The sequence below is a fragment of the Saccostrea echinata genome, unplaced genomic scaffold, assembly GCF_033153115.1.
Source record: "Saccostrea echinata isolate AGI-Se365-2 ecotype Australia unplaced genomic scaffold, CSIRO_AGI_Sech_v1 ptg000002l, whole genome shotgun sequence".
Taxonomy (NCBI): Eukaryota; Metazoa; Mollusca; class Bivalvia; order Ostreida; family Ostreidae; genus Saccostrea; species Saccostrea echinata.
In genome coordinates this window covers 27,122,809-27,137,500 of record NW_026889751.1, presented here as the reverse complement: position 1 = coordinate 27,137,500, position 14,692 = coordinate 27,122,809, and the positions used below count along the sequence as shown (strand labels likewise).

At 33.8% G+C, this 14,692-nt stretch overlaps 1 protein-coding gene across 8 annotated transcripts in view; it reads left to right on the top strand.

Annotated features, from left to right (window-relative positions):
• The window catches only part of LOC133175894 (ribosome-binding protein 1-like), a 22,290-nt gene extending 19,831 nt beyond the window's left edge, over positions 1–2,459 (top strand). For all 8 annotated transcript variants that reach the window (XM_061311062.1, XM_061311078.1, XM_061311070.1 and 5 more), the window contains one exon: positions 659–2,459. In XM_061311062.1, the coding sequence (XP_061167046.1) occupies positions 659–694 (36 nt within the window). In that variant the 3' untranslated portion in view covers positions 695–2,459. The remainder of the gene's footprint in view (positions 1–658) is intronic.
• Positions 2,460–14,692: the final 12,233 nt, after the last annotated feature.

Below are 14,692 nucleotides of genomic sequence, written 5' to 3'. Positions count from 1 at the left end.
GTTCATGGTGGTGCGATAAATTCATGGTCTGTGTTTTAAACTCTACATTTAAAGATTATGTTAAAATTTAAGCACATAAAAATGAAACCACTTCCAATGAAAATTTCATACAGTTTAACACTTGTACCCAGGTAGAAAAAAATCCGCACACACATTTGAACCTATTCTTCATATTTAATGCAAGAAGATGAAATCTATACTTTGAATCTGCCATCCACCACCTCTTCCCATGAGCAAATAATCGAGTCTTAATACTGATGATAATGAATCCGAGATCAATGCTAAAGCTGTGTTTGTCTCGTTCTACAGTTCTTTGATGACAATAAAAGTTGAGGTAAATGGACTGAACACATGAACTGTTAATTCTGGTTTGGAATGGAGTGCATGCTTTATCTGTGCATGATATATTAAAGGCTTAGTAGGCTTTGTAGACAGATTGTATGATTTGTGAAAATGTTAAGCCTTGGAAAAAAAAACACACCGCATGGTTTTTATTTTTCTTTATCGGTATTGGTGTGAATGAAAGGAAAAATTTGAATTTTTCAGTACTGTATTTTATAAAATGATTTCATATAATTTTGTCCAGAAACAAAACAGTACAAGGCACTTTAGGCAGATGATTAATGTAAAATAATTTTTTTTGTATTAATTATGACAGGCCAAATCTCCGAGTGATAGTGGAACGTCAGTGTGATCCTACAGGAAACAAGAGTGATGGAAGCAGCAGGGAAAACAATGACCAGACTTCTCTTTTTAGTGTATATATACAGATCATGTCAGTTATAAATCAGAAATAATACAAGACAGAAGACAACTATGTCACCAATTTAAAGGAGAAAGTGTGTAGGATATCGGGCTTTGGTTATGGGCACAGGCTAGTTTCATTTTCACTCAGTGCTACATGTTATCATTTCAAAGCAGCAGTCTTGGTTTACACATCATCAGTTTGTTTCACATTTAGGTTGTCTTTCACAATTTAAAATTTTTTTTTTTTGGTATTGGCACATTTTTGAAGTGCAGCATACCAGCTCTAAAGTCTTGTGATAATCAAGTTATGATTGACTATAAGAATGTACTCGGCACTAGATAATCATTGTGTAGACTAGTGAGCTTATTTTACAGTGTATTTACCCCCCCCCCCCCCCCCCCCCCCCCCCAGTGTGTCGCAGACTTATGTTGCCGTGTCTAGAATAGGTTGCCAGATTTTATTATCACGGTATCAGACAATTATTTCTATTTCATGTAAGTCATAAAACCCATGACAGATATCAATGCATTGATATATTGTTTCAGTAAAAATTAATCCAACACAGTGTGATGCTTTATAAAGTAACTGTACATCCATATACATGTAGAGGCTTCATTATGAAACACGTTTTTATAAAGAGTAATTTTAATTTTTGTTGTTGAATTAATGAATTAATTTCATGTATATATATATTGTTTAAATTCAATATTTAAGATACAACTTAAACCATCAAATGGTATGTAATTGATCAATAATTATTTAATTATTTCTCTGTTGGGCTAGTGGTGGTATAGACGTGGATGGTTGTCGTATGTTTGAATCTTACCCTAAGCAGTAGGAAATTGACACTTTGTCTATCTGTCTCTGGGTTTGTCTCCATATTTACCTCATATACTTATCAATTGTCAGTAATCAAATGTGTAGTCCCAAACCCAGTACGAATAAGATCATCCCTCGGCAAAATGTTGGTGCTAGGATTTTTTTAAAGTACATGTAATATTTTTGAGTATTTGATAATTCACACATTTTTTGTTGATATGCACCCTCATTATATAAGAATTTCTTTGACAATATCAGTCCATTGTTTATAGTTCATTAATTCTAGTAATTAGCATATTTAATATCAAAGATATTTAGACAAGAATCTGGGACCAGGTTTTAGAATTTAGTCATGAAAATATCAAAATATTAGGACTATAGGATCCTGTGTACTAAGCATGTGTCCACATATGGAACAGTATTTTATTGTGTGAGAGGGTAAAAATGGAATGGTTACAGACATATGTATGATATGTTGGAATTAATTGTGATTTGTTATACTTTATAAAGCATGTTGTTGCTTGCGAGTAGTTTGCCACAGGCTATAAATTATCAATATGAATTAGCTACACATCTTTATACATATTATGTGTATATCCATAGATCACGGACATTCAGCCTAGTCATATTTGTTTACTTAATATATATATTCTGTTTTGTCACAACAAGATCTAAGAGTCACCAGTTATAACTTCTTGGAGGACATTTTACATAGGTCTGTTGTGCTGAATCTGCTTGTTATGATGATAACGGATGACTTAGTTTTAGGGTGACTGTTAATGATAAATTGTGTCGGAATTTGACTATATTATGACACAGGGTATTGTCAGATTATGATGATATCTTACCAGCAATATGTACCCAATCTGTCAATAAATCTATATCCAGCTGAGTCCTCTTGTTTCTTATGTGGCCTTTTAGCCTTCCTTTTCAATGATGTTGAACATATTGGAGAGGGAGTTGGGGATACGGGAGAGAAATTGAAAGAGAATTGGAGAAATTCTTGTACATATAACATAAATAGAAAAACATGAGATTGATTTTAAATACTAGAAAGTACCTATTTGTGTACATAGAATGTCCAATTTAGAATAAACTAGTTAGCTCTACTGGTCAGAGAAAAAAAGAGCATTTGCAATAGTAATTTGTTCGTCTGTCTGTCTGTCTGTAAACAAGTTTTCAAAACGCCACTCCTCCTACATTTTTGATCTGATTTCAATATAACTTGGCACACAAGTAAACTACTACGATACATAAATATATAAACAATCAAACCTCTTTATTTCGAACTCGATGGGACCAAGAAAAAACTTTGAGATATCCAAGGATTCGAGATATCGAGGGTAAAATACTTAAAGAATAAGTAGCTGGGACTTCCAAATCTTTTCGACATATCCATGGTATTCCAGATGCCATTGTTTGAAATACTGAAGGTCAACTGTATCACTTTAATGAAGGGTGTTGCCATGGTTACTAAAAATAGAAATTTCTTTGAAATACATTCAAAATGCTACTCCTCCTACCATTTTGGTTTGATTTGAATATAACTTGGCACACAAATAGACTACACTAAGATGCAAAATTCTACTTATCATTTTTTGATTTCGATGAACGATGTTGCCATGGTTACTAAAAATGGAAATTTCTGTGAAATAATTTCAAAACGCAACACCTACAGTTTTGGTCTGACTTCAATATAACTTGGCACACAAGTAGACTACACTAAGATACCTAATTCTATATATTGATTTTGATTTCGATGAACGGTGTTGCCATGGTTACTAAAAATAGACATTTGTGTGAAATACTTTCCAAATGCTACTCCTCCTACGGTTTTGATCTGATTTCAGTATAACTTGGCACACAAATAGACTACACAGAGAGATATAATTCTGTGTATCGGTTTTTGATGAATGATGTTGCCGTGGTTACTAAAATCGAAATTTTTGTACAATTCTTTTAAAAGACTACTCCTCCTACAGTTTTGGTCTGTGAGGAAAGTATCAAGATGAAAATGTTCATGGAGTTGATCAATTTAATTTTTAACATAAAGTACCTGTTATTTACTTCAAGGAAAGATGTTCGAAGACAATGAAATGTATGTGAATAGAAATCTGTGTTTCTTACTTAAATTGGAAACGTACATGCAAATTTAAGTGTTCAATTATTTCATCTGGTCCAAATGAAACGCGGGTATGTTAAGGAAGCATATAAGTCAATTCTCTGGAAATTTAGACTTTTTAAAGAAAATTAAGTTTGATAATTTACCAAAACCGCTGATAAATGTAAACTATTATTATCTATCGCATAAAGATAAAAGAGTGTCTAACGCAAAGACGTGCACCACCACCACGGCATCACGTGACTTCTATTAATAGCGAAATTTTCCTTAGTAAAAAAGCTAACAGAACAACAATACCCCGAAGTGTAATAATTTCTTTGAGTAAATAATATAGTTGGAAAACATCTATTTTGCCTAAAAAGTGCTGCTAGAATCCCACTGTCCCGTCAGTAAAATAATAATTCCACACATTCGCACGAAACCTTACCCGATGTTTTGAATTTTATACATGTATATAAACCGAGATTTTTCGTAAAACCATGCATAACTCGGGATTCTAGCAGCACTTTCCAAGTATTTTAGGAGGCAAACTTTCCATCTGTACAAATCTTACGTTTTGAAATATACAGCTTATTGTTGTTCTGCTGCATTATTTTTGTCACAAATGATCGACAGAGGAAAGGCCGACCGGGATACGTATATAGCTGACTGTCTTCGAAGAAAATACAATCGATGAAAATAAATTAGCATACCTGTTTCAGTAACTGAACTCCATATGAATTTCACAAAATATTCAGGATATTTGCTTTTAAACTCCATTTTACGTATCTTTGTACATGCCGTCTTAGCCAAATTCTCTTTACACGACATGATCAATTCCCAAGTTACTTGAAGTACACATATGACGTCATCGGTGGTAGATTTTAATCAAAATGACAGATACAGCATAACAAAATAAAAACATTTTATTTTTGTTAATGTTTACACGTTTCTATTCATTTTCTAGAGTTAAATTACATCTCTAAATACGAATATTACGAAAACTTTTATTCTAAAATTGACGTCATCTCGCCTACTATGACGTCATAATGTAGCACTGATTAAGTCCAGGTAGAATATTTTGTATGCTTCCTTATTACCCCTGCGAATGTCTAGAATGCTTGATTTTATTACAAATTGAGTAGTAAACTGTAGATTTCAAATCATTCAATATTGTTATAGATGTAAAGGCAGATTAAAAATACCATGGAATTCGAACTCTGGTGTGCAAGATATAGAGATATTAAATTGCAACTTTAATTAACATCTTACCCGATGGACACGTCAGTTTTTGTAGTCTACATAGCAACTTTCAAATACATGCTAGTAATAAAAAGTATTGTGGATCCGGGTGGGGTTGTCTAGGAAAAATATTCAAAAATAGTATATGTACACAAACTAAACATTGCATTAAATCCCCTAAAAAATGGACGATTTCCAGGATTGGATTGTCTGCTTCTTAACGCCCCACCCCCACCCCACCCCCTTTTCTGACCCCGACACACAAGCACGCAGAAAAGAAATTCATACCCCTTAACATGGTTGTGAACATTTTGTTATTTTCTTGTATTTTGACTGGGTCAGCACAAGTTGTTTCTAAACATAAAATCTCTAACGGCCTCTATGAGAGTTCCACTGAACTTGGTCGATCCTTTTCTGAGAATTTTTTTTCCTTGTCATCCACCACCTCTCAATACTAGTATATTTAGGGCAAATAATGTGGGCCTCAATTCTTTTTTAAAAAACAATAATTCAATTTCAAAGATCAGTATTTCATTTTGAATTACATGTATGTGGTATTGAAGATGTCACTATATTACCCTAGAAGAATGTAAATTGAAGATTGCAACATTACATTGTTGTATATATGTATTATACTTGAATTGATACACGCAATAATTTAAGCGAAGATACTACGATGCACTGTTTAGTCAACTGGGTTATTGTTTTCCATTGAATTATTGCGCTCGGTCATCAATTGATTGATCAAATTGCGCGCATCGAATGCATTAATGATATTTTCAAAATTTGAGCCTTTCTTATATATTTATTCATCTAGCGAAAATCGATTTAAATCATTGTAGTACGAGTAAAATGCTCAAGAAATCATCTTCCCAATTAAGTCAAGGATTTCTGATCCACTCCTCTCCTTCATTTAATGGCATTTATGTGGAGCGGAGTGAATCAGAAACCCTTGACTTGGGAAGATTGAAGAATTTAAGACGAAGCATCTTTTTTTTTATGCGAAAAAAAACCCCACGACGCATCTCTCTCTCCCCAAGAGGAAATCCTAAATCCGCCCCTGTGTTGGTAATCCTGAATGCATTGAAAGGGAATGATACCAAAATACATCATGTACATTATGATTGTAATTTTAAAATACGATCTGGCTGCGGGGCAATAAAACTTAGACGAGCTTAAACTCACGGGGGGGGGGGGGGGGCAATAATTTTGCCAATATATAGAATACTATAGAAAACTTAGCTATTATATATATGCTTGTGCCCCCTCAATAAAACGGCTGATGACCTTCCCCCCACCCCTTTTTTTTGCTTGTCAAGGAATTTTGGTAGTTGATATTGCCCTCCCCCCAACTGAAAATGTTTGGCTGTGCCCCCCCCCCCCAACTGAAATTGCTTCCTACGGGCCTGGTATTCCTTTTGTAAAAGTGAGACCGAGTTAAAAAGTTAGCTCATCTAAGTTTTATGGCTCCACCTGATTTTGATCAGATTGGATTTTGAGAATGTTATCATTAACAGTTTGATATTTTGTTACAAAGTGACCTTCCTCCAATTTTCATCTACTCCACCTCAATTTCAAAAAAATATTCGTTATATATAGTGATTAAAAAAAAATTAAGAGCAATTCAGCTTTTTGGGCACAAGGCACGCATTGGTGGGTCACCGATGTTGATGAAACTTTCCTGATTATTATAACTTGACACTAAAAACATAAATCACAGGCCCGTAGCAACGGTTTCAAAAGTAGGGAGGGGGGCTTACCTCCCAAAAAAATCTGACAAAAAAAACTCATATGTCCAAAAAATTGGGGGGGGGGGGGTGCAACTTCCCATAATAATCTGACGAGCAAATTTAAAGCCATATATGGCGTATCTGATATAATGTTATTTACGTTTAAATTAAAAATTTCACCGATTTTGAACTCGAATAACCTCACGTTTCTATAATTAAATTGACTTTAAATGTGTCTTGTATTTAAATTTGGAGTCGGTAAATAAATCGGTTATTGTTTTAATCTTATGATATCTTTGAAATGCAGTTGATTTAAATTGTGTAATTTACAGAAAAGTCCTATCTTTATATAAAGTAATAAATCAAATAGAGAGATATTTTTAATTTTGGTTATTTGAACTTAGTCAAAACTACGCCATATATGACTTAAAAAAAACCCCTAATTAACTAGCTGTTCAAATCCTGGAATTTACCAGTTCTCGACACCTTACACCAACAAAAAGTGTGTGTATGTGTTTGGGAGGGGGGGGGGGGGTAAATGAAAATTTACTACAGCAAAATAAAGGGGGCGCCCCGTCGCAAGCCACAGGTTTTGTGTCCATTCTAAATTACACAAACGAAACAAAACCTGTGGCTTGCGACGATGTGTGTTTGTTGCCATGATTGCCATACGGTAACAGAAAAATTAAGATGTTCATTTACTTTGTATCTTTATTTAGGCATTAACAATTAAGACAAAGAAAGTTATCCAAAATGACAACTAGCATGTGCACAAGGACACTTTCAATACCTTGCAAGATGTAAAGAGATATTTAAGAGACATTCTCTGTAATGACGAACTTTTATATATAGGAGCTGTGGCACGCATAGTCACAGAATTTCTCTAAACTGTCTATGATAAAAGTCTTGGATACCGTAAACTCAAATCAGGCAAAAATTGGTTGCTACGTGTCATGGTTACCATAGCAACATGTCCTAAAGTTTGAAAAATGGCATTGTTAAACATGTTCAGAGTCCCACAGTTAACGTTTGCAGCAAAGCAAACAAGTGGCAATGACTGTTTCTGAAAGGTGAAGGCCTGATGTTTTAAATGCATGATAAAAATGTTTGGCAAATTAAGTATTACATACGTTACTATGGAAACAAAGTATTCAAAAGTAATAATTTTGTTCATTTGATTTTATAAAGTCATACACTTAAGAATATTAACAATTATCGGTTGAAATGCAAGCAAATAATAGACAAAAGATCCTTGTAACATATACCAAGGACGAAATATGATATTTCTTACAGGTTGGTAATAGTTGGCACTGCCATGGTTTTAATACCACGAAGGGATCTTAAATTTACTCTTTTAGTGTTTTAGTCTTATCCTATCTTTTTAAAAAGCATATTTCTATATAACTGATGATCAGGTTTTAAAGGCATTGGGGTGACCCTAATATTCACATTTCAAAAAATTCAAATTAAATTCTTTAAATAGAGCGTTGCCATGGAAATTAGCCGAAAAAATATGCATAAAAATCTGAAAAATATTCTGTTTCCTTGGATACATACCCTTGTGTGTAGATTACCAAAACTTTTATGATTGATATTTATGAACAACTAACCTGACTTTCAATTTTGACTACCACCCAATCTCCAACTCGATGCAAAAAGCTGGCACATGGGGTTTAATATTGATATAAAATTAACAAAATCGAACATTTTCCCTTCTTGGTAACATAGCAACAGTGTTGTATTTTTCAACAAACTTTATCAATATATGATATTCAACTTTAGTTCTACTAGATAAGTACTATTCAAGGCGAGTCAAATAATGTTTCTTGATTAAAAGATAAGTAAATTTCTAATGCTACAAAAAAAAAATCACTTTAAACATATGGTACGTTGTTTCCATGGTTACACTGCAAAGTAACAATTAATCCCAATTTTTCTTATGTTGTCGATGTTGCAAGGTCCTAAGGATGTATATGTGCCAGTCATGAATTTTATTGTGTTTCCTCAAGATAGTAGCATAAACCCAATCTTAGCAACAGATTTTGCATGGTTACACCGTGTAACCATGGCAACCGTGAAAGTTAGTTTTAGGATAATATTGCCAATACCTAATTACTTAAGGTCAAATATTTTTATTGTTTCTGTTAGGTTGTTAATTGAGTTTGAACATATAACACCTATCATTAGTGAATATTGAGCGTTCTTCAGCATTTTTCAGCATCTAAAATGTATTCCAAATGTACCCATGGCTACCACTTACTTAGAGATAAATTCTAAATAGTTTCTTTTTAGCGTAAGTGGCAACAAGGTGTCATGTTTTAGTGAGAATGATTTGTTTGTTTTTCTTAGTCTTTAGTAAGGCTTAATAAAGATTCAATTAGCTGAAAATCTCAAATTTCCAACTTTTCTAGCTGTTACCATGGCAACCAAGACACATAGCAACGAAATTTTATTTGATATATGTTTCTAGTGTCAAGTTGTAATAATGGGCAAAGTTTCATCAAAATCGGTGACCATGCGTGGCAAAGAAGTTTAAGGGGATGAAGGACACATGGTCACATGACTCTGTTTAACTACGTCATAGTCTCCGTTTATATAGGCGCAAAACGTGTAAAGCATCAGTTCTTGTATAATTTTTTGACATTTTTTTAACTTTAATTACCATCTTATATAAAAAAAAAATAAAAAAGTTTGAACATTCTTGTAAACATTAACAAATTATGAAAAAGATTGATCCACTCCTCTGTTTCCCTAAACTGCGCGTCCAACAAGTCGGTGACGTCATACATGATTTGTTAGTACAGCAAGATCATACTCGGTGAACAGAGGGACGGTATTATTATGTAAAAACAGGTCATAATCAGTATATGATGAAATATTTTGAGAAACTGGGAACACAAAAATTATTTTTGCATGGCCGATGACTGAAATCTTATGTAGGTATATCTTATTTCGCTTATTTAGCTTACGAGTGACGTCATAGTTGGTATTTCCCGTACTCGAGAAATGTAACATGGCACGTTTTTGTCATGCTTATGTCCTCTTCAACGATGTCCTGTGAAATAATGAGGTCAGCTTCATCATTCGAAACTTTTACAGTTAATCAATAATATGAAGGATTTGCATTTCAACGTAAATTAAAAAATATTGAATGATAGAATTTTTTGTAAATTACGTTTTTTATTGTTTAAGTTGTCTTAAAAAGTGCGTTATTTTCCCTATCCAGATGCAGTGTGATAGACAAAACTTGCTTTTTCGAATTTTAAATCCTAGTTATACTCTGAAATATTTTAAAAGATACATGTCCACTTTGATATTTTTTTATGTATGCTTAAAAAATCCCATTATGGACAGAGTAATGCGCCCGGAAACATGGAGAATTAAAACTCCACTTAGATACTGTAGGGCATAGTATTTGTCAATCAATATCTCCAAAATAAGGTAAGAAACCTAATGATTTAACTGCTTTAAGATATGTGGGACATACTTAATTAGAAATATACAAAATATGAAAAAAATTGAATGACAAGTATTTTTTCAGCTCAAGGTCCTTCTCCTCCTTAAGTGGTTACAGAGAATTGCTATTAAAACGTGAAAATATTTTTGAACAAGATCTTTCTCTGTTATTTTGTTATATTTCAACTTGATAATTACTTAAGTTTTTTTTATGTATGTATACATGTATAATCAAAATGAAAGAATAAAATTATTGTTTTTCAACGGTGTTTTCAGTTATGTGTAGATATAGGATCATATCGGTCCTGTCATATCATTTTGCTCTACTTTAGGACTAGTTTTTTGTTGATTAGTAAAATTTATAAGTATTAATTTATGCACTAACAATTTTAGAGAGTGTAACTACAATCTATTTGTTAGGTGCTCTGCAGGTTTCATGCATTTCACTCGACCCAATACATCAAAATTAAATCATTTTGTGGTCAAAATATAACTTTTTCAAAATATATAACATGGTCAAAATGTATTATTTCAAAAGAATTTGATTCATTCGCAAAGCAATTCTAACGAACAGAAATACGGAATAAAGAGGGGGAGGGGTCATTTGTAAAGTATGTAATAATTGTCTTTTATGACAACGGTCACTGTTATTCTTCTGCATTGCTGCAAATTCTGAATATGTTCAAAGATATCGAATACTTGAATCATCTATGCCAGCCACCGTAGCATTACACAACTGAACCAATCAAATTTCGTCACAAATTCGTCACGTGATTTAAACTGAAAGGTTCGCGGGATCACCGATTGACAGAGGAACACGTGTTGGCGACAAGCGCCAGAGTTGCATGAGGTAGGTGTGTTTCATAGCATATTGAGTCACATCTGTGAATTGTTCCGGAGGTGTTATCAAAGTTTATTATTCTTGTTCCCGTAGCACAATGGGTGGAGGTGTGTGTGCGCGCGGGTGGTGGATGGATGTCCACCCCCCTTCCTTATGCTTTCTCTCGCTACCTCTCTCCGTCTATCTTAGGGTTGGTGGGAAATACCAGTGGCAGTAAATACCGATACATGTATTTCCCGTCCCGGTAAAATACTACAATTTTTTTCTAAACTGGGATCGAAATATTAGGAAATACTGGGAAATGCATTGTACATAAGTTTTATTATTTCTTGAATTCATTAAATTTTATACAAAATCCAGAAATAAAATAAACAAAACAAAAGGCCCATGGGCCACAACGCTCACCTGGCTCACCGAGTAACTTTGGCCCTGCCGTTCTTCACCAGATTTTCCCCCTTTAAATATACTTATTTTGGCCCCACCCTACCCCTGGGGGTCATGATTTGAACAATTTAGAATCTACACTACCCCAAGAAGCTTCCATGTAAATTTCAGCTTTTCTGGCCCAATGGTTCTTGAGAAGAAATGCATGGTTAAGACATCAGGCCTTAAACTTTTGGAAACAGTCATTGCCACTTGTTTGCTTTGCTGCAAATGTTAGCTATGGGACTCTGAACATGTTGAAAAATGCCATTTTTTGAAACTTTAGGACATGTTGCCATGGTAACCATGACACGTAGCAACCAATTTTTTCCTGATTTGAGTTCATGGTATCCAAGACTTTTATTACAGAGAGATTTAATTGAGAAATTCTGAGACTATACGTGCCACAGCTAGCTCCTATAGAAAATTTAAAGTCATTACAGAGATTGGCTATTAAATAACATGACTTCACAATGCATAGTTTCTCTATCACAAAAAAACCCCCAAATAACATGATGTCATGATACATTGTAGCACATAGTAAATCTTATCAATAGTTTGAAATACCGGCCATAATGTTTAGACTTGGGTTGACAAAGAATTTGTTTTAAATTTGTTACCTAGGTCCAGTCAAGAATGCATGTATGGGGATTTACCCTGGGTTGTATTCCATACACCTTTCAGCCTTTGACCTCAGGGTCTATAGAATAAAACCCAGGATAAATCCCCACACACCCTTGATTGGACCTGGATAACTACAATAGTATATATGTAGCTATTTCTTATTTCCCAGGAAAAAACAGCAATTCCTGGGAATTACTAGTATTTCCCATGGTCCTGGGAAATATTGAGTATTGGAATCCTGATTTTTTGCCAAACCTGCTCCATCTCATCATATATATCTAAATAAACATGCAGGCTCATGATGTTTCGAAATTGCTTCCAAAATTTTCAATATTGATAATAAAAGATTCTTCAAAAATAATTAAACCTCTGAATTAATATTACATCTTTGCTGGTCAATGGTGACCATATCCTTCCCTCTTCCTTTTATACCCCCTGCTTGAAAAGCGGGGGTATATAGTGATGGGGGTGTCCATTCATCTGTCTGTATGTCTGTTCGTTACGTTTTGGGGTATACATCTTTTATCCCCAACTCTTCTTAAACTTATACCACTGAATAAAATTTAATAAGACTTTCACAGAATCTTTGTAACATAGTGCCGTTGTGCACCTCTTATTTTACTTTTTGATTGGACACATATTTTCGATTTCCAATAGCAAAACAGAGACACTGTCATTCTTTCTATAATATTGAGGAGTACCCATCTCTTATCCGAAACTCCTCCTACACCACTGAACAAAATTTTATGATACTTTCACAGAATCTTTATTACATAGTGCCATAGTGCACCTCCTATTTTACTTTTTGATCAGAAACTTATTTTGGGTCAGCGAAGGTGTAAAGTAGAACCAAATACAGCCCAGTATATGTATGTAAAAATTATTGATCATACAATGATGCATTGTGCAGAGTAAATTTACCTATTAAATGAGGTTCCAACATGACTTCCACACTGACCAATCAGCTAAATGAGTTGAGTTGCATTATGGGTTACTACAAGAATACATCTGAAATTTTATGCCAATTTTTTGGCCCCTGGATTGACAGGGGTGTTTCTTTTGTCCTGATTGTCTGTCTGTCTTTTGTCAACTTTAACCTAGCCCATTTTATTGTCTAAGGTAACTTGTTGAACAATTGTCTATAATCCCATTTTGTAGTGAATAGTACTGAATACAAATTTCACATGGAATCTCTGGACAAAGATTATAGTCACTAAGATGTCCACAAGATTATAGTCATTAAGATGTGTACAAGATTATGGTCAGTAAGATGTCCATAAGATTATAGTCACTAAGATTTCCACAAGATTTTAGTCATTAAGATGTCCACAAGATTATAGTCAGTAAGATGTCCACAAGATTATAGTCACTAAGATTTCCACAAGATTATAGTCATTAAGATGTCCACAAGATTATAGTCAGTAAGATGTCCACAAGATTATAGTCACTAAGATTTCCACAAGATTATAGTCACTAAGATTTCCACAAGATTATAGTCATTAAGATGTCCACAAGATTATAGTCAGTAATATGTGTACAAGATTATTGTCAATAAGATGTCCACAAGATTATAGTCACTAAGATGTCCACATGATCATAGTCAGTAAGATGTGTACAAGATTATAGTCATTATAAGATGTATACAAGATTAAATCAGTAAGATTTCCACAAGATTATAGTCACTAAAATGTGTCCAAGATTATAGTCACTAAGAAGTCCGCACGTATTATCATGTGTTGGCCATTGGAAGTTAAATGCTAGTATTGTGATGATTTTGTGATTTTTATGTATTATTTCTCAGTAAAACTTCATTTCTTGATGTGAGCATGGAACATCTTTTTTGTATTTTGATACAAGCAATGAAAATGAGTTTCAATTGTCTTTCCCGCATTTCAGTAAATTACCTGGTATATTGCCATGTGTTTGTAGTAAAATGTAAACTTGTAGTAGATCATCATGCTCTGCTATTCATTTATCAGATTGGACAACTGTTCATGGTAAGCTCCACTATGTGCTATAATAAGAATTGCCATATAAGGTAGATTCCTTGACCTGTTTAATAAGATAACCCATTTTGATATTGAGGTTATAAGATTAAAAGTAAATGGTCAAAATACCCTGGACATAAAAGAGTATATTGTGACCCTTTTGCATGACTGACATCAAACTTGGTACATTGAGGGCTCCTTAGGAGTACTTTAAATATTTGTTTTTAAGTCGAATTACAGACATTGATCCTTTTTCATACTTTTTCATGTTGTCACACAGGAAGGTGGATTATTGTTTCTACAATGTAATTATAAAAAAAATCTTGTTCAACAAAAGTTTTTTCCATTGCAATTAGCTGTTTTCTAGAATGAAAGAGCCAGTTTCATCCAAAGTTGGCACATGATATCAATCAGGAATTTTGGATTCGAGTTTGTTTAAATCTTGGACAGCATGTCATTGCAGGAGATATAATAATTAATTTTTTTTTTTAATTCTTATAATTTTAATTCACATGGACCAAAATATCTTCAGATATTCATACACAAGTATTAACAGTGTTGTTCTTTTTATTCATAATTTTCAGGTCAGAATCCATAGACATGCAGCCCCCGAGAGATCAAATTGAGGAGTTGAGAGGGGAACAGGAAAGCCTGGCTTTCTGGCAGAGACGTAGAAGATTCCTGTCTGTCCATTGGAATAAGTTCCCCCAGGAAGAGTTG